Raw genomic sequence first — 20,865 nt, 5'->3', positions numbered from 1 at the left:
TATTTACTACTTTTACTTTTTTGAATACATTAGGTTGTATGGACTAAATAACTATGGATAAAATAAGGAAGTGGTCTATAAGAGGTTCTTGTCACAGCTGATATCTACTCAACTGACAGTAGAGACGATTAAGGGTATAAGCTGCTTATACTCTCAACTTTCATTTGCCTAATGTATGACCTTGAGCAAGTCACTTAAGCAAACTGCACTTTGAGGCAATTGGGATATTGGGTTAGGCTCGTCAGTGCTCTCCTGGACTGCATGCCTAGTAAATACCTATACAATCTACTGCTGCTCATTTTAGTCATTTTGTCACTGGACTGATAAAAGCTGCTTTACTTACAGATGAAAAACCACAGAGCACATATTCTCATCTATGCATATACCATTGGAAATTGATGTTCTAAACTCAGACCACATACCTCATTCACTATCGTAAAGATCTTCTGAACTTATTGTTTCATGGATGCATAAAGAACATACTCGATTTTAGTATCTGGACAGTACACTGTTCAATGTTCGAATAACCAGGCATTCAGGGTCTATAATGGCTCATCAGAAAGGGTTTTAGTAAATCTATGCCACTCACAAGCACGTTGAATAAAGAGAACATTGGTCTCTACAGTTGGCACACACTGTTAAGTAGCATGCATTCTGGAACATGTGTTAGAGAAAAAAGATCTAGTATGTCCTTTTTCCCCTTCTTTCTTTTCTGTTAAGTAATATTCATGCACATTTTGATGACAGATCCACACCATGTCTCCTCTGCAACTTCTTTCCTCAAATGTGAAGAGCACTAATTTCCGTAACCTCAGTTCATGTCATTCTCCCTCTTTTTCATTTACTCTTCTACAAAGTTTCCTCTGAACACCTTTCAAAAATGAATATTTCTTTCTTTATAAGGTCTCTGAAATGGAACACAACATCCCAAATCTACCCCATCTGTATTTTAAAATCCAAGTGAAATCACAGTGGTGTAGCTAGGGAAGGGTGAAGGGGGCAATCACCCCAGGCGCAAAGTGTTAGGAGCATGATTGGCAGATGCAGATTGGTCTTTAATGCATGACCAGCATTCATAACTGAATGCTAGTACGGCATCTGCAGTCAGAACTGAAGAGCTTTAGCACTCCATGTGTGCTATAAACTGCATAAGCTGCTTTCTACATCTGTAACAAATGGTTTGCTACAGTTTAAAAAGCGTACAAGTTTGAGGACTTTTTTCCCTCAAGTAAAAGAAAACCTTTTTTTGTTGTTTTTTTTTTTTTTTTGCTCCTCAGTGTAACATTTGGGGGGGGGGGCATTGCCAGATTGAATCACTAGCGAAATCTCTTTGTAATCATACTGCTGAATGCAGCGAAATCAAGTATCATAAAATCCTCACACTGTCTCCTGCTTATAAGTTTCAAGTGAATAAATGGACAAAATATACATAGACCTCATTTGCTGTCTGTTAATGTGACCTAATTCGTACACTCGAAAATAATGCTGAGTGTTCTATACATAAGTGTAAGCCTATCATGCTGTAAGTACTACATATACACTGAAGATAAAATGGTAGTTACCTGTGAAATTATATATACCTCAGAGTTACATGTTTTTATTGTTGGTGTATACTGACTGCTTGTTCAAATATATGTAATATGGAAACTTCCTCCTCAGGCCTCTGCTGACAAGGGCTTTGCACAGATGGACTTTCCAGGAAATTGCATTCAAATAAATCAATAAATGAATGAATGTAGCCTGCCCAGTCACTGGCAGAATTGTAACACTATTTTTTTTCTTTTCTTTTTTTTGTTTGAAGCAAATACTTTTAGAAATACATTCCAAAGCCTTGTTGTCTGCTGCCACAGCTGCCTGGCAGTCTAGTTGAAAATGTAGCTTAGGCATAACAAGATCCATTAGAATTATTTTCTTTATGTCTGATAGTTTTTCTTTACTCACATGATGCTACGTACCAGGGTTATTGTGACACAGATGAACCATTTTGTATCTGTTTCCATTAAATCTCAGCTGTTACATTTCTGTGCACATCTCCAAAGCATACAAGTCTTTATTCAGATTGCTACCACCAATTTCAATAACTGTACCTAATTTTCTGTCCTTCACAAATAGATTAATTTTATTTAAAATAACTTCTAGATATGTCTAAAGCATGTGGACCCTAAACAGATCCCTGCATCGCATCAAGCCTATTTCATATTGCTGACATCATCCCTTTCACCATAATTGTTTTAACTTCTACTGTGCCACACACCTTTTCTTTAATCTTATTCTAAATCTGGGCTTGCAGAATTGTTCTAACAGTCATCTATGTGATACTGAAGCAAAGGCTCTAATTAAATCCAGATAAACCGGGTTTATATCACATGATCGAAACACAATAACAGCGAACACCATAACGTCAAACTTCAAACCCCGAAAGCATACAACTCTGAAAGCTGAGAACAGCGATTTTTTTCCCTGGGAAAAAAAATTGCTGTTCCAGCACAAAACACGGAACATACAAACACTACACACCATTTCTAATGTGGGGGCTTTGCCCCCCACACCCCCAACATGGGAGACTGTGCCCCCCACACCCCCCTTACTTAAATATACCAACTCCGAGATCGCACCACAGTGGAGGAAGTAGCAAAGCCGCAGAAACAGCCCACCGAATTCTTTCCCTGGGAAAGAATTCGATGTTCCACGGCTTTGCTGTTGTCAGTCTTTGAGGTTTTGGGTTCAATATCATAGCATTCAAAGTTTTGCAACTTCGATGTTATGATATAGACCTGATAAACCACATCTACAGACAGAGACCTAGCAAGTTCTCTAGTAAATCATTCCTAAACATTGACTAAATATGAGTGGCAAACCCTGTTAGCTGTAAACCCATGTTGATTGGTGTGTCTTGAAGATTGCCTTCTAACAAAACATGTAGTGCTCATCCAAGATTTTTCTACATAACTCTTCCTACTACCAGTGTTAGACTAACATATATATAATTCTCCTGAATTTTCTTAGTTCTGTCTTTATGCAGTTACCATACATGCCAGTTTTTAGTGCTCATGTGATTCTGCTGTTACCAGTGAACTACTGCCTTCTTCTCACTCAAGGGAACTGCCAGTATGTTGGCCAAGATCTTTGGGATCTTTGTGGTAGCCTGTCTGGTCACTGTGGTTTATCTTTTCCAAGAGATAAAAATTTATCTTCTATTTCCTTCTTGTCTTTCCTAAAATCCATCCACTGCTACCCCTCCCCCCAGAAAAAAACAGTACCCTCAGAGCAAGAAGAAAGTTCATAGGTTCATAGGTAGGTACTAGGCTATCTGCCCATAGGCATTTACAAGCCTAGCCGGAATGTGTTGGCTTTCACCACCCACTTAGATTAGTTCCCTGTGCCTCTGTCCAGCAGAGCCACTGAAGTGATCCCTGGGGTAAACTTTCTGTTTCCCATCCACTCATCAAGGTTTCTCTTGGAGAGGGTTAGCGAGGAGCTCTGCCTAATGTTGACTGGAATCTTGTTCCAGAGCATGGGAAGTCTCTAGGACAGGAATCTATCCCTCCAGCACATCCTATTTATTGTTGTGGTTTGGTTTAGATCCCTGCAGCATGTGGCTCGAGGGGATATGGTTTTCTTTAGGTGGGGCATGTCCATCAATTCTGGGTTGGACATGGCCTTGTAGGTCAAGCAGAGATCACCTCTGAGTAGGCGGTATGCAACCGAGTAAAGCTGGAGTTTCTTCAGTCAAGTTTCATAGGGCATCTGCTCAAGGCCAGTGATCCTCTTGGTGAGGTACGTCTGTGGTCTTTCCAGTTGTTGCAGGTGTCTTGTAAGGTACATCCCAAATGGGGCATTGTACTCTATGATGGGTCTGATGAGTGACGCATAGAGGGGCCCAATGACCTCTTTCGATCTGGATGCAAACCCTTTTGTGATTAGGTGGGCCACATAGAAGGATTTTCTAACCACTTTGGCAATGTGATTATCAAAGGAGAGGTTACTATCTACTTGGATCCTCAGATCCCTTATTATATTTTCCGTATTTAGGGGGCTACCACCTATGTGGTAGTTTGTGGGTACTTTGTTTTTTTCCAAAGGGGATGACTATGCACTTTTTGGCATTTAGCTTGAGGTCATGGTTTTGACACCAGGTATCTGTCTCAGTGAGACCCTTTTGGAGGATGTCTGTGTCAGCCAGAGAGTCAATTATAGCCCCTAGTTTGCAGTCGTCTGCGAACTTGGTCAGCCATAGTCCTCCTGTGCTTGCCTGTACCTCTAAAAAGTATATGCTGAACAAGAGGGGTCTTAGGACTGAGATCTGGGGAATGCCACTTGTAACTGGTTTAGAGTCAGACCTAGCTCCCGCAACTCTTACCATGTTGGGTCTGTCCATGAGCCAGTTGGCAACCCATCTCGTGACCTAGGGGTTTATGTTTAGGTTGGTGAGCTTGTCTATAATACCTGAGTGGGGAATGGTGTCAAAGGCCTTTGCAAGGTCTAGATAGGCTGTGTGGACCACCTTTCCCTCATCTATAGCCTTGGTAACTGTCTCAAAGAAGTCCACCAGGTTTAGGAGGCATGATCTGCCCTTAACAAAGCTGAACTGGGTAAGGTCCAGTGTTTGGAGGTTCCCAATGTCTCTGTTAATGAGATCCATGATGATGCACTCCATAGCTTTGCAGACCAAGCTAGTCAGGCTTATATGGCGATAGTTCCCGGGGTCCTTTGTGGCTCCACCTTTGTGGAGCAGAATAACTGTTGCTGTGTGACACTCTGTGGGCACGTAGCCTATGGAGAGGCTGAGTTTAAACAGTGTGTTTAGGTGAGGGGTTAGTTCATCTTTGAGCTCATGTAGGATGCAGCCTGGGACACTGTCCGGTCCCATTGCTGCTGTGTTTTTGGCTTAGGAGAGGGCTGTTTTAACCTGAGTGTGTGATTTCAGGGGCACTACATTCTTCTGGTATAGTTATGGGCCCTTTTCGGGGTGAGAGGGGGGTGAAGTTTGCACTGAACCTGTCTGCCAAGATGTTGGCAATATCAGTCAGCTCAGTGTATTTTGTGCCATTCTGCACTAACTCTGAGCAGATCTGAGAATTGCGACTTAGATTTTTGACATAGCTAAAGAATGCCTTGTGGTTATCTTTGGAGTCCATGGCAATTTTTTTTTCAAAGATAGCCTTGGATGATTTTATGAGGGAACATAGTTTCTTGCTGATACTGATCAGGGATGTCTTCCCATCTTGGGATTTTACTCTTTTCTGTGTTTCCTCCTTCTATTGTATAGCATTTTTTTATGGCAGGGGTCCATCAGACTGGTTTCCTTTTCTTGGAGGAGTGAGTCTTGGTTTTGTAGCATGATCCATGCATTCTTGTAGGTGCCTGGAGAGTGCATTAGTAAAGGATTTTGCAGCTTGGACAGCATTATCCTTTAGCATGGGGGCTTTGAAACTTCCCACCTCGGTCTTAAGTAACGTGAAGTTTGCTTTTGAAAAGTTTTTCACAGTGGTTTCTTTGACCGGGGGTGGTGGCGGAATGTGGATATCCAGAGTGATTAGTTTATGGTCAGATCTAACCAGCAAGGGGCTGACCTCCGGTGTGGAACACTGGTTGCCCATGTTGGTGATGACTGGGTCCAATATGTTGTCCCCTCTGGTGCGGGTGTTGACCAGTTGATCCAGGGTGTTTGAGTTTATAAATTCTAGGAAATGTTGGGCAAGGGAGTTTGTACTTGAGTAGTTCTCCCAGTTAATGTTTGGGTAATTGAAATCACCCAATATCAGGGTGTTTGGTAGGACCTTTATGTTTCCTAGTGTTTCCAGGAATGCGAAGTGGGGGTCCTGGGACATGGTGGGTGATCTGTAGCAAGATATAATTTGAACAGCAGTTTTGCCAGTTGTTAGTTGCACGTGGATGATCTCTGCCACTAATCTGGAGGTGTGGGTATCCTTGATGAATAGGGATACTCCCCCGCCTTTGGTATTTTGGTCCGGGTTTAGTGGCCGAAATGTATGGTATGAGTTGTAGCCTGGTAGTGCTGGGTGCTCTCTGGAGCCTTAAACCAGGTTTCTGTTACTGCACATATGTCAATTTTCTCCATACTGAGGAGTGCCTCGAGTGCGTGCATTTTGAGGTTTAGACTTTTGGCATTGAGTAGCATTACCCTCAGTTTTTTGTTACTTGTGCTATTTATGGCAGTGGGTTTGTCTTTTGAGTCTTGCCTAAAAAAGGCACTATGGGGGTGGCAAGAGCCTTGGCCAGTATTCAAAAGCCTAAGGGTGACAGGTGCAAACCGTCTCTAGCGAAACAGCGTGGCTTGTCGAGCATGTCATCCCAGGCTGACAGACACTGGATCCCCTTTGAGTGACACCAGAAGCTTAGCCAATTGTTGAAATTGATAATTTATTCTCTATACCATGGTATCATTCTTGGTGAGGGAAGGATGCTACTCAGGGTCAGGGTCATACTGGCCTGGGCCACGTGATCAGAGAGCTCTTCCATGTCTCTTTTCATTTAGACCAGAGCTCAGGTCATTCATACCAACATGGACAATGACAGAGTCATATTTGTACTTGTTCTGGAGTGACCTGAGTGCTTGTGTTATGAGGCAGATACTGGCACCTGACAGGCAGCTAACAGTAACTGTCTCCTTGTTCAGCCTAGTGAGTGGGACATCAGTGTGCCTGACTATAGAGTCACTTATTACTAGTGTGCTGGGTATGTTATTTTGCCTTAAGGGCTGTGATTGTTTTCGTGTATTTATGTGTGTTTTTTGCCGGTGCTGGTTTCATAGGTCTATGTGAGACTGGTGGGGTGATGCAAGTAATTCCCTTCTCCTTGTCCAGTCTTGGGTTAAGAGAGCTTAGCCTTCACTTTGGCTGTATAATTGTATCTCTCGCATGTATTAGTGTATGGTGGAAGGAGGAGAGGGTTGTCTGTGTACATGAGGCAATTGTAACATTGCCTTAAAATGCCCAGATTCACCAGTTGGACTGGAGGGTACTCCTGAAACTGCCCTTTGGACATGCCTGGATGGGTACAGTGAACTGTTTTACTGATTGGCTGGTAAAGTCAAATAGAGAGCCTTGTCCTTCTCTACAGTATAGGGGGGGGTCAAGTGCTAAGGTTTATTAGTGCTTGCTATCAGTTTTGAGTAAGTGCCAGGATGAGAAGTGAATGGTTTGAGTGCTTAAATTGAAAGTTTGCCTAGTTCAAAGGGAAAAATTGAAGCGTACACTTTATGGAGCCGGGAATACTTATACCCTAGCTAACCGGCGCTGTCAGGTACGCAAAACCACGCAAATGCGGGTTTTATAGCAGGGAAATGAAAGAGATAGAAATTAGCCCAAAATGGCCAATAAACTACTAATTTCTGGGCTGAAACCACACTTCCAGGGACATATAGGCTGCTCAAAGCTCCCTCTCTCACAGTGAACAGAGAAACTTCCTTCTATCCAAGTAAGGTATGGGCAAACACAGAAACTTGTAACACAGCTCTGAATTCAGCACTAACCTGAAAACTGGACTATACTAGCTTAGAAAGGTGGGAAAACAAGTTTTTTTTTTGATTTTTTAGTTTTTTTCAGAAAATAAAGCAGATACAATAAAAAAAGCACTTTAAATGCACAGAAATTGCTGTCATACTTTTAACAACAGTTAAACAGGTAATTTAAACACAAAAACGACTTTGTTAAATGCAGGCAGTAAAATAAGTACAATATGTAGCTGAAACAAGCTTTTTAAATCACAGAAACTCTAGAAAATCAGCGTTTTAGGCGGAATTAGCTAAAGGCAGCAAGAAAATGCAGAAAAATTATACTTAATCACTCCAAAGTCTCCGTTTGTCTTTCTGCTGTTATAGAACTCTGCAGGGCACCAGGCAGGAGCTTGCTGAGCTTCTTTCTGTTTTGAGAAGACTGTTACAGATTAGCACTTAAACCTTTAAAACCACTGCTAGAATGCCACTGTTGATATGGTATAGGCCTTAGCTGGCATGGCAGTCTGCATCTATCTGTTTGGAAGCCAGGATGCTAAATGGCAGGGTTAAATGTTTCATTGGCAAACACTCAAACTAGCTAAAAGGGGACATACAGAAAACCACCAAGGGAAATGCTGATAATAAAGGGAGTAGTGGAAATTATATATATATATATATATATATATATATATATATATATATATATATATAGTATGTGTGTGCATATACACACACACATACACATGCACATATACATGTATATATATATATATATATATATATATATATATATGTGTGTGCACACACACACACACACACACACACTGACAAATATACACTTCATATGCATGTAAGAGATTTGTGATTATTTCTCAGTCAATAGTCCCCTGACAGACAACAACAAAAAATAGTCACTGAAAATCACTTCCAGCAAACAACAAAGAAAGTTTTTTCCGGGGGAGGGAGGGAGACTCTCACCCCCCCCCCCATCTTATAGGTACCATCTCAATGGGCACACAACAGTGTAGAAAGGTTAACGGTTACTTAGAAATAAGGATTCTGAGGACTGTGAACTCCACAGGACATACATGTGTACTCTAGCTGGAATCAAAGGTATGCAGAAATGTGCATTCATACCAGATCTAGTGAAGCAGGTTTACATACCTCTCAACTGTACAGATTTCTGCAGAATGTCCAGATTTTCTGTGTAATATTTTTGATCTGTTTCTCATAAAATTGTGTTTTTTTTGGCAAATCATTGAGGGTTGAAGTCAGAAAATAATGATAGCCATTTGAGTTTTAGACTTCATATCATTCAAAAAAATTCATGCTAATGCATAACCTGTCAATTTTATCAACTTTCTAAGTTTGTAAGAGCAATATTTAAAAAGTGTCCCTATTTTTGGGCCTTTGTCCCACCATTATTTTTGGCTTTGTCCAGATTTTTTTCTCTAAGAGGTTGAGAGGTATGAGCAGGTATTTAAGTCCACTGCATGATGTCTGTGATCCCTAGCTATTGCCTCCTTTTCCCACTCCCTATGTTTGCTGAAGATCAACAGGAGTAAATGTGTTGGTAGGGAATGGGTTTTGATGATCTTGGTAGGCATGTGGCCAAAGAAATCTTAACAACAGGAAGGCAGAGAAACAAAGAAAGAAGACAGCAAGGGTGTGTGTCTCTGAGAGAGAGAAAGTGACTGAGAGAGAGAGAGAGAGTGTGAGTGATGCATGAGAAAAAGAGAATACACTGAAGAAAAAAAAGAGAAGTTCGGAAAGAGTCAAGAAAGTACATTGCTCATTGGAATGGTGGTACTTAATACAAGCAGCCTTCCTGTTAACACATCTATGTCAAACACTGTACAAAGAATTCAGGAAGCCATTTGACCATCGCAAGGTCAAATCTTATGAAGGATGGGAAAATAAAGGTATGGTGATATGCAGGTTTCCCAGTAGGTGAAGAAGTGAGTAGGATTACAGAGGCCAAACACTGCTCATCTTCCCTTGCAGTCTCTTCTTTTTATGCTTCTCAAATCATGGAAAAGCTGAAGGGGAAAATGTTTCATTAGATCTTGACTCTCCTATCACATTTCAGTTTAAAATAACCTCTGAAATCATACCAGCTCAGTGAAAGAAAAACAAAACAAATGTTCTAAGAGCTAAAACCTGCAAACAATCCCATGACCAGCATCATTAAAGCCAGCATCAGCACATCGGTCACTCAGTCTCCCAAATGGACACCCTTCAAGTGCAATTATTTCTGTCAAAGCTCCTTCACGAATATTACTATGATTTCACTAGTCAAGATTCAAGCAGTGGCAGTTCCGTCAAAATTCAGCCGGACAGCTCATTTAAAATTGTTACATTTCCCAGGACTAAGTAAAAGTATGCTATTACAAAACTTGTTTTGTTTCGTAAAAATATTAATTAGTTTTCACAGCTTGAATTCATAGTCAATAGCATGCAGCAGAAATCAGTTTGCACTGCAGTACCATGAATTACTACACTAAAGAAGATGGAATAGCTACCATCTGTGCTGTAGTGTCAATATCAAAAGGAACACACAAACAGTGACCTCTCCCTGCCAGGATACACACACACACACACACACACACACACACACACACACACACACACACACACACACACACACACACATTTGCCCATGGACATGCACAGTGATGTACTGATACATGGGGAGGGTGGCCTAATGGTTAAGGTGTTTGCCTTACAAACACAAGGTGCAGGGTTCGAGTCTCCCAAGGGATAATTGGCTAGGCTTAAAATGGCTCGCAAGGGCAGTTAGCCTAGTACTGATCTATGAACCTATGAACATACATACATACACGTGTTCACACACAGCACAACTTACTTCTGTTAGCTATCTGTATGCGTTGATGTGGCTCTGATGAATTCTGCACAGTTTCTCTTCACTGAAAGGCATAGCTGTGCAGCAGAAGGATGAGGTGCATTCATCATGGCCTTGAAACCCTGCCCTTCCCTTGCATAGTTAAGATATCTATGAATCCCAAACTGTACAAGTACTGTAAACTGGCATTGTGCTGGGAAGGTCAATTATACAGACCTCTCCTAAGGAGAACTGCACTTGCATATGATGGCCCAATCCTCAGTGCCTACAGCATGCAGTGGTGATTCCAGGCAGCAAGGGGATATCTGAATCAAAGCGATCTTGTGAAGTGCTCAAGAGAGCTTGTACTTCTACTATATACATAGCAAGTGACTATGAGTACTGTCACGTGCTCATTAATGAATGCTAATAAACTTTAAAAATAACCTTTTTATACTTTTATTTCTTTAAATGCTCACTCCATTATTCCTCCAGGAGAAAAAGATTTAAATAGTTTCAGCATGCTGCTATTTTAACCAAATGGAAAGCATTCTTGGGTTTTTGAGATATATTGCTAAACGTATACTTTTGATTCATACCTCAGTTCGTAGATGATGTAAGCTGCAAAGCAACTGCCCATCATAGTCAGCAAAGATATTAACAACAGCTTCAAGTTTATTTTCCATTAGCCAGTTCTTGACCTCCTCTTTCGTCCACTGCTGTACCACAGATTTACTTATTTTGCTACTCAGAGGGACATGTGTTGAAGCTGTTATTGGTCCTAGTAATAAGCAATTATAAACATATAAGGTTAGAATATGTTTTTTATACAGATAAACCAAGCAAACAAATGTTTCTTGTTATGAAAAATATACTCATCTAGCATTAGAGTCCAAGTCACAAGTTAAATAAATTAAACAGACAATAATAGTATTCTTTTTTAAATCAACACCATTTTTTGTGTCAAAAATTCAAATACAATAAGTTACATACACGTGTAATCCAGCTATATACGTAACTTATAGGTTTTTCATCTCCATAAAGCAACTAGGATTGGTTGACCATTATAAAGGGAAATTACACAATTGTCATAAACACTTAACATTGTTATAGCTCTAAATCTTCTTTGTTTAAAGGTAGCTCCATTATTTACCCAGTATTTACTGAACCTGCATTCACGCCACTGTGCTCTTAAAAACAATAGCAGCTGGTCACTTAAAAGCAAGTGGGGTCTGCAAGAAGCAAATGCATTGGTGGGGCTAACTGAAATGGGCTGGCGCTATATCACAGCAAGTCAATGACCATTTACTTGTGATGAAACAACAGCAGAGGTCAGTCACTTTTTATCTAGACTGCCCCAGTGCCCCCTCCTCATTCTTGCCACTTTACTGACAATTTATAGCTGAATACCTGATTGTGATCAAATAAAAAATAATTGTCATAGCAATGTATTTCAGATTGTTTCATTCAAACTAATTCTGTAAAGCCAGATCAATTTGTGTTTAACTGTAATCAAATGACAACATGAGTCAGTCAGTTTTATTCACAGATTGCCTTTATGTCCATCAATTACAGCTACTTTAGTGACCAAGTACATTTCAAGTCTGACTATGATCAAATGAATGAAAAAGATAATGACCACAGTAATGTATTTCAGTCTGTTGCTGTCAGACACACACACAGTGAAACTGACTGCAGCCCATAATGCACACACACACACACACACACACACACACACACACACACACACACACACACACACACACACACACACTTGTCCTCCAACTACAACTAGGTTGTTGATCACATATACCTCAAATGTCTGACTGAGATCAGATGAATGAATGAATACATAGTCACAGTAATTTATTTCATTGCATTGCTGCCAGAACCATACACTGCAACTCATTGCAACCCCCCCACCACAGATGTGGTCATCAGCTGCAGCCATTCTGTTGACTGTGTACACCTGAGATGTCTGATTGTGATCAACTTGAATTAATACATTTATAAATAATAGTCACAGTAATTTTGTAATGTATTTCAATTACTTGCTGTCAGCCACATAAGTGCTACCTGCAGCAGCCCCTTGCTGCCACACACACACACACACACACACACACACACACACACACACACACACACACACACACACACACACACACACACATTAACTGTTAAAAATGCTTACATTTCTTCTAGCTAGCAATGGTTCAGCAGATTCCATGGGAGGCGGATATAAGAGTAACAACAGAAGTTCAAGATCTGTGGTTCCACCTTCGAATTCTGCGTTGAACACTGGAGACGTCCACAAGGGGATTTTAAACATGAACAAGTTTTCCGATATTAAGGACATATTGAAGGCACCACAAATATCAAGGACATGGGGACTTTGAACCAACAGATTACAGAATTTGAAAAGACTTTAAAACAGTTTAAAACCTTACAGATGGACAACGCGTTCCTAGAGAGATCGTTGGAGTTGGAACAGGTACCTAAAGTGTTACGTATTTTCAAATTACCTTTTGGGTTCCATTATGACTCTGAACTGTTTGATGAACTGTTACATTTATATGACAGAACTGGTTTAGACCTTATGCGTCTTGTTATTAGAAATAATAATAATAAATTAAGCAAATTAGATGTAACATTAACTGAACTAGACAGAAGTATACACAATGATTTGTTGTTTGAGATCAACAAACACAGAATAGATAACATTCTAAAGGATCTTGACAATTTTGTTATGAAAGGGTTGGAATATAAAAACAAAAAGCTTTTAAGGGATAGCAATGATTATGCTAATAAGAGGGCCTATAACCATTTTAAAGAATTTAAAAATTTTAAGCGGAAACAAGAGGGTGGTGAAAGTGAAAGTGGTGCTGCATTATATTCTGAAGGGGCAGGTCATTCAAACAAATATGACAGGCCTAACTACACAAACAATTCACATAGGTTACAGTATAGTAAGAGTGACAATGTGGGGCATAATGAAAACGATACAGTTTTTTTAGACGAACCAGTCCTGAGGAGATCGAAAAGGTTACGTGACAGGTATCAGGGTCAACCACATCAACAGATGCAATACAGGAACGTTTCGACCTACAGGAAAAACATTCATGATTGAGCGAAATTGAAACAAATTTGGTAACTTTTTTACCTGACAACACAATAGTAAGTGAAAGTTATGAACTCCTATTTGACAATGATTTTTTAGATGATAGTAGGTTATGTGAAAACTTTGTTATTGATAACAATAATACATGACAGGTATCAGGGTCAACCATACCAACAGATGCAATACAGGAACGTTTCGACCAACAGGAAAAACATTCATTATTGAGCGAAATTGAAACAAATTTGGTAACTTTTTTACCTGACAACACAATATTAAGTGAAAATTATGAACTCCTTTCTGACAATGATTTTTTAGATGATAGTAGGTTATGTGAAAAATTTGTTATTGATAAAAATAATACAGAGAGTGGTGATTTTGAGATTATTTCAGAGGAAGACAAACCTTCAAACATTATTATTATAGATGGAGGTTTTAGTTTGTATAATTATACAGGTATTACACTTGGCCCAGAATATGTTGCACTATTCAAGAAAGGTTTTACCTTTGTTCCTAATTTTAGACACGATATAAGAAGATTACTTATCAATTTAAAAATTTACACAAGACTGTTAAATTTAAAAATGTTTTTTGCCAACCAGAATGGGGGGGGGGGGGTTGAACCTGTTCTAGGTAGGCTGACTTTAAAAAGATCTAGCACATTTATACCACCTCAAAATCCTGTTATATATTTATTTGAGATGTTATGTGAATCACAAATACGTAGAATAGTAAAAACACCTATGAACAAAGAAGACAACCTCACTAATACAGAGAGATTTTGTTTAAAAGAACTTACTACCAATGATAAATATAGAGTCATGAAGCCTGATAAAGGCGGAGGGGTGGTAATAATGACTAAAATAGATTATATTAACAGAATGACCAACATGCTTGATGATGATGAAACATATGAAAAAGTATCCAAATTTGAGATGAATAGGGCATACACTAAGATAGACTGGTTACTCTATGATTATCTGATAGAAGGAATGATTGTAACTCTGTCAAGTTTTGGCATTCCAAAAACACATAAAAGTGTTTATAACCCCCCTTTTAGGCTGATTGTTTCAGCTAAGGGTTCTAAACTGGAAGCCATAGCTAGGTATATTGATTTTTATTGTAAGGATATTCTTAATCAGTTCCCCCATATTATCAAGGATTCTTGGCATTGCATGGACAAATTAAGGACTTACAATATGGAGAACAATACTGATGATACTGTTATGGATACCATTGATGTGATAAATTTATTTTCAGTTATACCCCATAAGTTGGGTCTGGAAATGTTTGAGATAATTTTAGATACAGTGGACTACATACTGTGAAATCTAAGTTATTAGTAGAGATGATGGAAATGGTCTTATTTAACAATTTTATGTACATGGAAGGTGAATATTTCAGACAATGCACAGGGGTAGCAATGGGTGGCCAGATGCGCCCCCATTTATGCCAATTTGGTATTAGCACAATGGGAAACCGAAAGTATTTTTTCCTCCAGGTTCTGGACAAAAATGTTATTTTATGTCAGATACCTGGACGATATTTTAATTTTTTGGAAAGGCAACAAGGGGGAATTAAGTGATTTTTATAAGCTATTTAGGTACTACATCGACCTTTCTGAATTTCACAACCAAAATACATGAAGACAAGTGTGAATATTTGGATATATGTATGTATTTTAACAACAACAAAGTTGAATCTAATATTTTTCGTAAACATACATATTCAAATTCCTTCCTTCATTATGATAGCTGTCACCCACATTTTCAAAAAAAGAACCTTGTAAAAGGTCAGATGGTTAGGCTATCACGTATTATTAGTGAAGATACTAATTTCATTTATGAAATTGAGTTAATAAGTAACATGTTTCTAGATAGGGGCTATCCATTAAATTTAATAAACCAAATAAGGAAGGAAGTTATGATGAAAAGAAATACACTATACAAACCAATTTTGAAATATGGACTAAACACCATGTCCATGGACATTACTAGTATTAATACTAACAAAAGAGACGCTTTTATTTTACCATTCAATGAATATTCTGACACTATAGTTCAAATATTAAATGATACTTGGTTAAGTGTTTTTGCTAATAAGACAGAATATAATGAAATACTTGGTTATTTCCCAAAGGTTACATACAGTAGGGGCACCAATCTCAAAGAAAGTTTGGAAAACAACAACAAAGGCCGGGCATATACTATGTCAAAAATGAGTAGATGTGGGTTTTGTAAAGTTTGCAAATTAGTAAATGATGGACCTTATTCTATGGTGCAAGGATATGGGAGATCCATTAAATGTCCAGGACACTGCAATTGTAACACCAAAATGGTGGTGTATTTGGCTACATGTGTTTCCTGCCCAGCATATTATGTTGGGAAAACTACTAGGAAATTGAGGGAATGCATTTTGGAACATAACAGGGATATCAAAAACAAAAAGATAGGGAATGTTTTATTTGTACACAGTACTAAATGTGAGAATTTCAAGCGATTTATATTTTTTGTTATTGATAGAATTCCCAATTGTTGGGAGAAAGGAGGAGACTATGATAACCTGTTAGAAGTCAAAGAATGTCTATGGCAGTTAAGACTTAACACCAGTTATTCACCTGGCATAAATGGACATATTTCCATTTCCAGTATTTTAAAACAAAGATCATATTGTATCTGATTAGTTCATCAATAACTTTTTCCAGCATTCCACAACCTAGTTTGTTTTTAATGTAGAAACATTAAGAGTGTATTTATAAAGTATTTTAATACATTTAAGTATTTATATATTTATTATTCACACTTTTTTCCTTGCTATTTGCACATATTAGTGTTTATAGTATTTATAATAATAATTATAATTTTACAATTTTATGAGGGCATTTTTTACTATTTTTTTATTTTTAATATATTATTATATTTATGATAATTTTGATAATATTAATTAATAATACATTCAGTTTTTAATTGCATTGCTTATGATTTAAACAAATGTGTTACAATTCTAATAATAAATATATAATACATATATTTTTTTAAAACAGTATTAGTATATCAATTAACCAATGGTAGGCGTTGTGTAATTAAGAACATACCTATATAACTGTTGTTGGCTGTATAATTTGTTAGTACTCTGAAGATGCCCAGAAGTGATTTAGGGTGAAAGCACTAAGTACTTTTATGTTATGGACGTTATGTATTTTATGTACGTTTTCCAAGTTGGATTGTTTTGGGTGAACAATAAAATCTACTCAAGTGACCTCTGAGGAGACTTCTGTATGTTTTACTAGTTAACGTAATTTGTGGTGTATACTTTTTCTCTATGTTGATGCATGCACACACGATGTAGTAGCCCTGTCAAGTCTGGTTTCTCTTTTTAAATAGAAATTAGAATGTATGTGTGGAGTTTCAAGTCATGAAACTGGAAAGCCGACTATTTAAAAATGGAAATGAAGAACTCAGTGCACCACCAAGACACGCCACAGGTTCAGTGGCAGCACATAAACATTGCTCCTCTTGAGTTAAATAAAAAGTTTTGAAAAATTGGTGCGTGTTCCTTTACTCTTGTGTGGAACAAGTGGAAACACCACACTTTGATATCTGCACATAAAACGCTGCTCACTGTGGAGCAAATAAAACACCACACTTTAATATCTGAACATAGAACGTGCTCACCTAGAGCCAAGCAAAATCCTTTTCTGAGTAAAAAACAAAGTACAAAATCCTTTTCTGAATGAAAACCAAAGTATGAAAAGCACTTTTGGCTAATGGCCTTCCTCAGTTCATGTGATTCTACAATTCTTTGTGAAATTAAGATAAAGTACTTTCCTCCAATCAAATTAAGTGCATCTTACATACCCTTTAAAGAGCCAATCACAGAGCATATGTTGCTAGGTGAAACTAAATCCTTACGCTTTTCATCTCGATACACGTCTATTTTTTTAAGACGGGTTTTAAAGGGACCATCATGTTCAAGCCTGGTGGTTTGTGTGCTTTCAAGTTCATAATCCATCTTATCTCCTTTGTTTCTGTTAAATTCTTATCATCACCTCCTCTGTTGTTTAAAGGCGTCAGTTCAATGGCCTGAAAAACAAATGTATGACTGGGGTAATTGTTGATGTGACTAGCTAGACTGTTTTGTGCATTGAGGTGGGCTATATCCCTTAAGTGTCTTAGAATGTGATCCTTGAATCATTGATCAGTTTTGCCTATATAAAAGGCAGTACACTGTCCACACATGGCAATATACACAAGATGCTGGGTATTACATGTAGCAGACAACTTAAAACAGTACTGTTTCCTCGTAATCAGGTGTATGAAATGCAAAACAAGATTAATGTATGGGCACGCTTTGCATCTTCCACACATCTTAGTTCCTGGGACATTAAGAACTTGTTTGGGTATATGGCCATCTTTATGACAAAGTAATCTCTTTGGATTTTTTCTGTTTTTAAATGTGAACTTTGGCTGGTCCTCTACCAGACCTCTGATCTTTTCATCTTCCATTAGGATCAGCCAATACTTTTTCACCACCTCACATATTTGTGTATTGTCTGAACTATAAGTGAGAGTACATCTGAGTGTTTGGGATGATATTTCTTTTCTATTTGGTGCTCCTGAGGCTTCTTCTGATAAGTTATTGTAATAAGGGCACCCTTTGGTGTTCCTTATATTGATCAAATCCTCTGGTGTACTAAAGTCTTTTTCTTTATATCCCTGTTGCTGTAAATGGCCTTTCCATAATTCACATTCTTTTCTATAATTAGCTTCTTCTGTACATAGTCTGGATAAACGCATCACTTGGTTACTCATGATATTTTTGTATATATGTCTTGTGTGCATGCTTTGACGATGTAAATAATGATTTCTCCAGTTCTCCTTGCAAAACAGCCCTGTATTCAGACCATATTCCTGAGAGTACTGCAATTTTACATCCAAAAATTCAATTTCTTCCTTTGAATAGTTAACTGTAAACCTCAGAAAATCAGTTGTTGAATGTAAATAATCAACAAACGCTATCGGCTCATTCTCCTTTCCAATCCAAGCAATAAAAATATCATCAATAAATCGCCCATAATACAGAAGGTATTTTAACCACGGATTACTAGTATGTAACACTTTTTGGCGTTCCCATTGTGCAAGGACCATATTTGAATAGGTGTTAGCACATGAGGTGCCCATGGCTACAGCCCATGTTTGTAGATAACATGTATTCCCATACAAGAATATGTTATTGTGTAAAACAATATCCAGTAGACTACAGACAAGGTCAGCATTAAATCCCATCTCTTTGGCAAGATCTCTTATGGACTCAACCCCATGGGCATGCGGTATAACTGTAAAGAGGTTATTCACATCCATGGTTACTAGAAACAACTGGGTGCCTTGTTTTAAGCTCTTCATCTTTATTGACAGTTGTTTTAAAAAATCCCTAGTATCCTTAATGATACTGTCTATGTGTGTTAAATACGGTTTTAACTCATGTTCCACAAACATGGAGAGGGGTTCAGTGACCCAACTTCGACCTGCTACAATTGGGCATATAGGTGGGTCTATGGGGTTCTTGTGTACCTTTGGCAACCCACTATTGATAGGAATGGTGGGATATGCAACACTTAAGAAGTCATATAACTGCTGATTAATTCTTCATTCCATTAGTAAATCATATAGCTCTTCACTGACTTGTTTCATCATTTACTTCTGTGCAGATTTTGTTATGATGCGGTAAGTTTGTTGATCTTCTAGCATAGTTAACATCTTCCTTTTATACCAATTTGCATTCATTACTACAACTGCACCGCCTTTATCTGCAGATTTAAATACCAAATCTTGTCTTTCTTGTAGTTTTCTTAATGCTTCTCTTTCCCCTCTAGGCATATTTATGAATTGCTTCCCTTTCCTCTGATCTTCTCTTATTTTGGCAACTTCAGTTTCACATAAGTGGACAAAGGCTTCAACTGTAGGATGATTGATGGGCACAAATAAACTTGTTTTTGTAGGCTCCTTGTGGTGTAGTCTTATCTCAGAAAATAGTTTTTAATGTTAGATTTCTCTCAAACATTTTAATGTCAGTGTAGAATTCACTTAAATCTGAAGGCAATGAAGGAATGAATGTCAATCCCTTTGATAAAATACTCATACTTTCTTCATCTAAGGATACATCCGACAAATTAATAACCATAGACTGTCCATCTGGAACTACTGATAAAACTTCTTTCTTTTGTGCTCCTGACTCTGAGTTCTGTTGTTTCTTCTTAAATGTTCTTTTACTGGAACTGGGAACTGATAGAAAAAAGGGGCATGGTTAGCACCCTATTTTGGTATAGTACCTGTAGACGTACTAGCAGTAGCTTCCATTGAGATGTTTTTAAAATCAAATGCTTTGGTTATATCATTGGATTTGATACTAGCCTTGGTTATGTTATTACTAGGAGTCTGAAGTGGCAAATTCTCACCATTTCTGACTTCCCTTGTTGAAGGTCGCTGTTCTAAAGAATCTAATGTAACTTTAGCAGTAGTGTCTGACATGTTTTGCCTAGACTCTCTTGGCCATTCAAAAATATTTCCTTCCTTAAAATCCTTGTAATCACATGTTAACCTCATTTTTTGCATTTTTAATTTAACATCAAAAATAGATAATCTTTGCTGCAACATTTACAACTTACTTAAGCTGGAGTCTGACAATTCCAAGCCTTCCAATTCTGTCTGTTTTAACCTAATTAAATCAGCTGCTTGCTCCTCTTCAGGTTTAAAATGTTCTATAAGCAGCCGTAAATAGTTAAAGCTCGTCTCCATATTTAAGCTTTGCCACCTAGCTAGCAATTCAGGGTGGCTGTTGCCATATATAGGTAAGCACTTAACTCATCCCTTGTGGGATGTTTTTATGTTGAAGGCATGCTTCATAATGAAAGTGTTGCCATAACAGCCTTTTTAGGTGAAACGTAGCCTGTTCCACTTCTTTGTATAGCTTATCAAAGCTTTCTGTTAAAGCGGCTTCACATAATTCCTCAGTATTGCCTGTTTCTGGATTAAAGAACAACAGAGGATTTTGCAGAATCTCCTAAGAATCCTGTTACAGCTCTGTTTTTCAACAGGTCCTTAGCAGCAGCGTCAGCCATGGGTGTTAGAGGAAAATAGAATAAAATGAACTTAAAAAAGTCCTATAACACTAAAGGTGTTCTGACAAAGTCAACAAATGGAAATGAAGAACTCAGTGCACCACCAAGACACACCACAGGTTCAGTGGCAGCACATAAATGTTGCTCCCCTTGAGTTAAACAAGAAGTTTTAAAAAATGGGTGCGTGTTCCTTTACTCTTGTGTGGAACAAGTGGAAATACCACACTTTGATATCTGCACATAAAACATTGCTCACTGCGGAGCAAATAAAAATGCCACACTTTACATAGATGTTGCTCACCACAGAGCAAATAAAACACCACACTTTAATA

General features: G+C 38.2%; 1 protein-coding gene across 4 annotated transcripts in view; it reads right to left on the bottom strand.

The window, feature by feature from the left end:
- The window catches only part of LOC122806805, a 381,197-nt gene that overhangs the window by 27,804 nt on the left and 332,528 nt on the right, over positions 1-20,865 (bottom strand). For all 4 annotated transcript variants that reach the window (XM_044077529.1, XM_044077528.1, XM_044077530.1 and 1 more), the window contains exon 13: positions 10,901-11,082. In XM_044077529.1, coding sequence (XP_043933464.1) covers positions 10,901-11,082 — 182 coding nt within the window. The remainder of the gene's footprint in view (positions 1-10,900; positions 11,083-20,865) is intronic.

This window comes from Protopterus annectens, chromosome 7.part0 (genome assembly GCF_019279795.1).
Source record: "Protopterus annectens isolate FY-2018-M chromosome 7.part0, PAN1.0, whole genome shotgun sequence".
NCBI classification, from domain to species: domain Eukaryota; kingdom Metazoa; phylum Chordata; order Ceratodontiformes; family Protopteridae; genus Protopterus; species Protopterus annectens.
The sequence above is the reverse complement of the archived record's forward strand: the minus strand, read 5'-3'. Positions and strand labels throughout refer to the sequence as shown.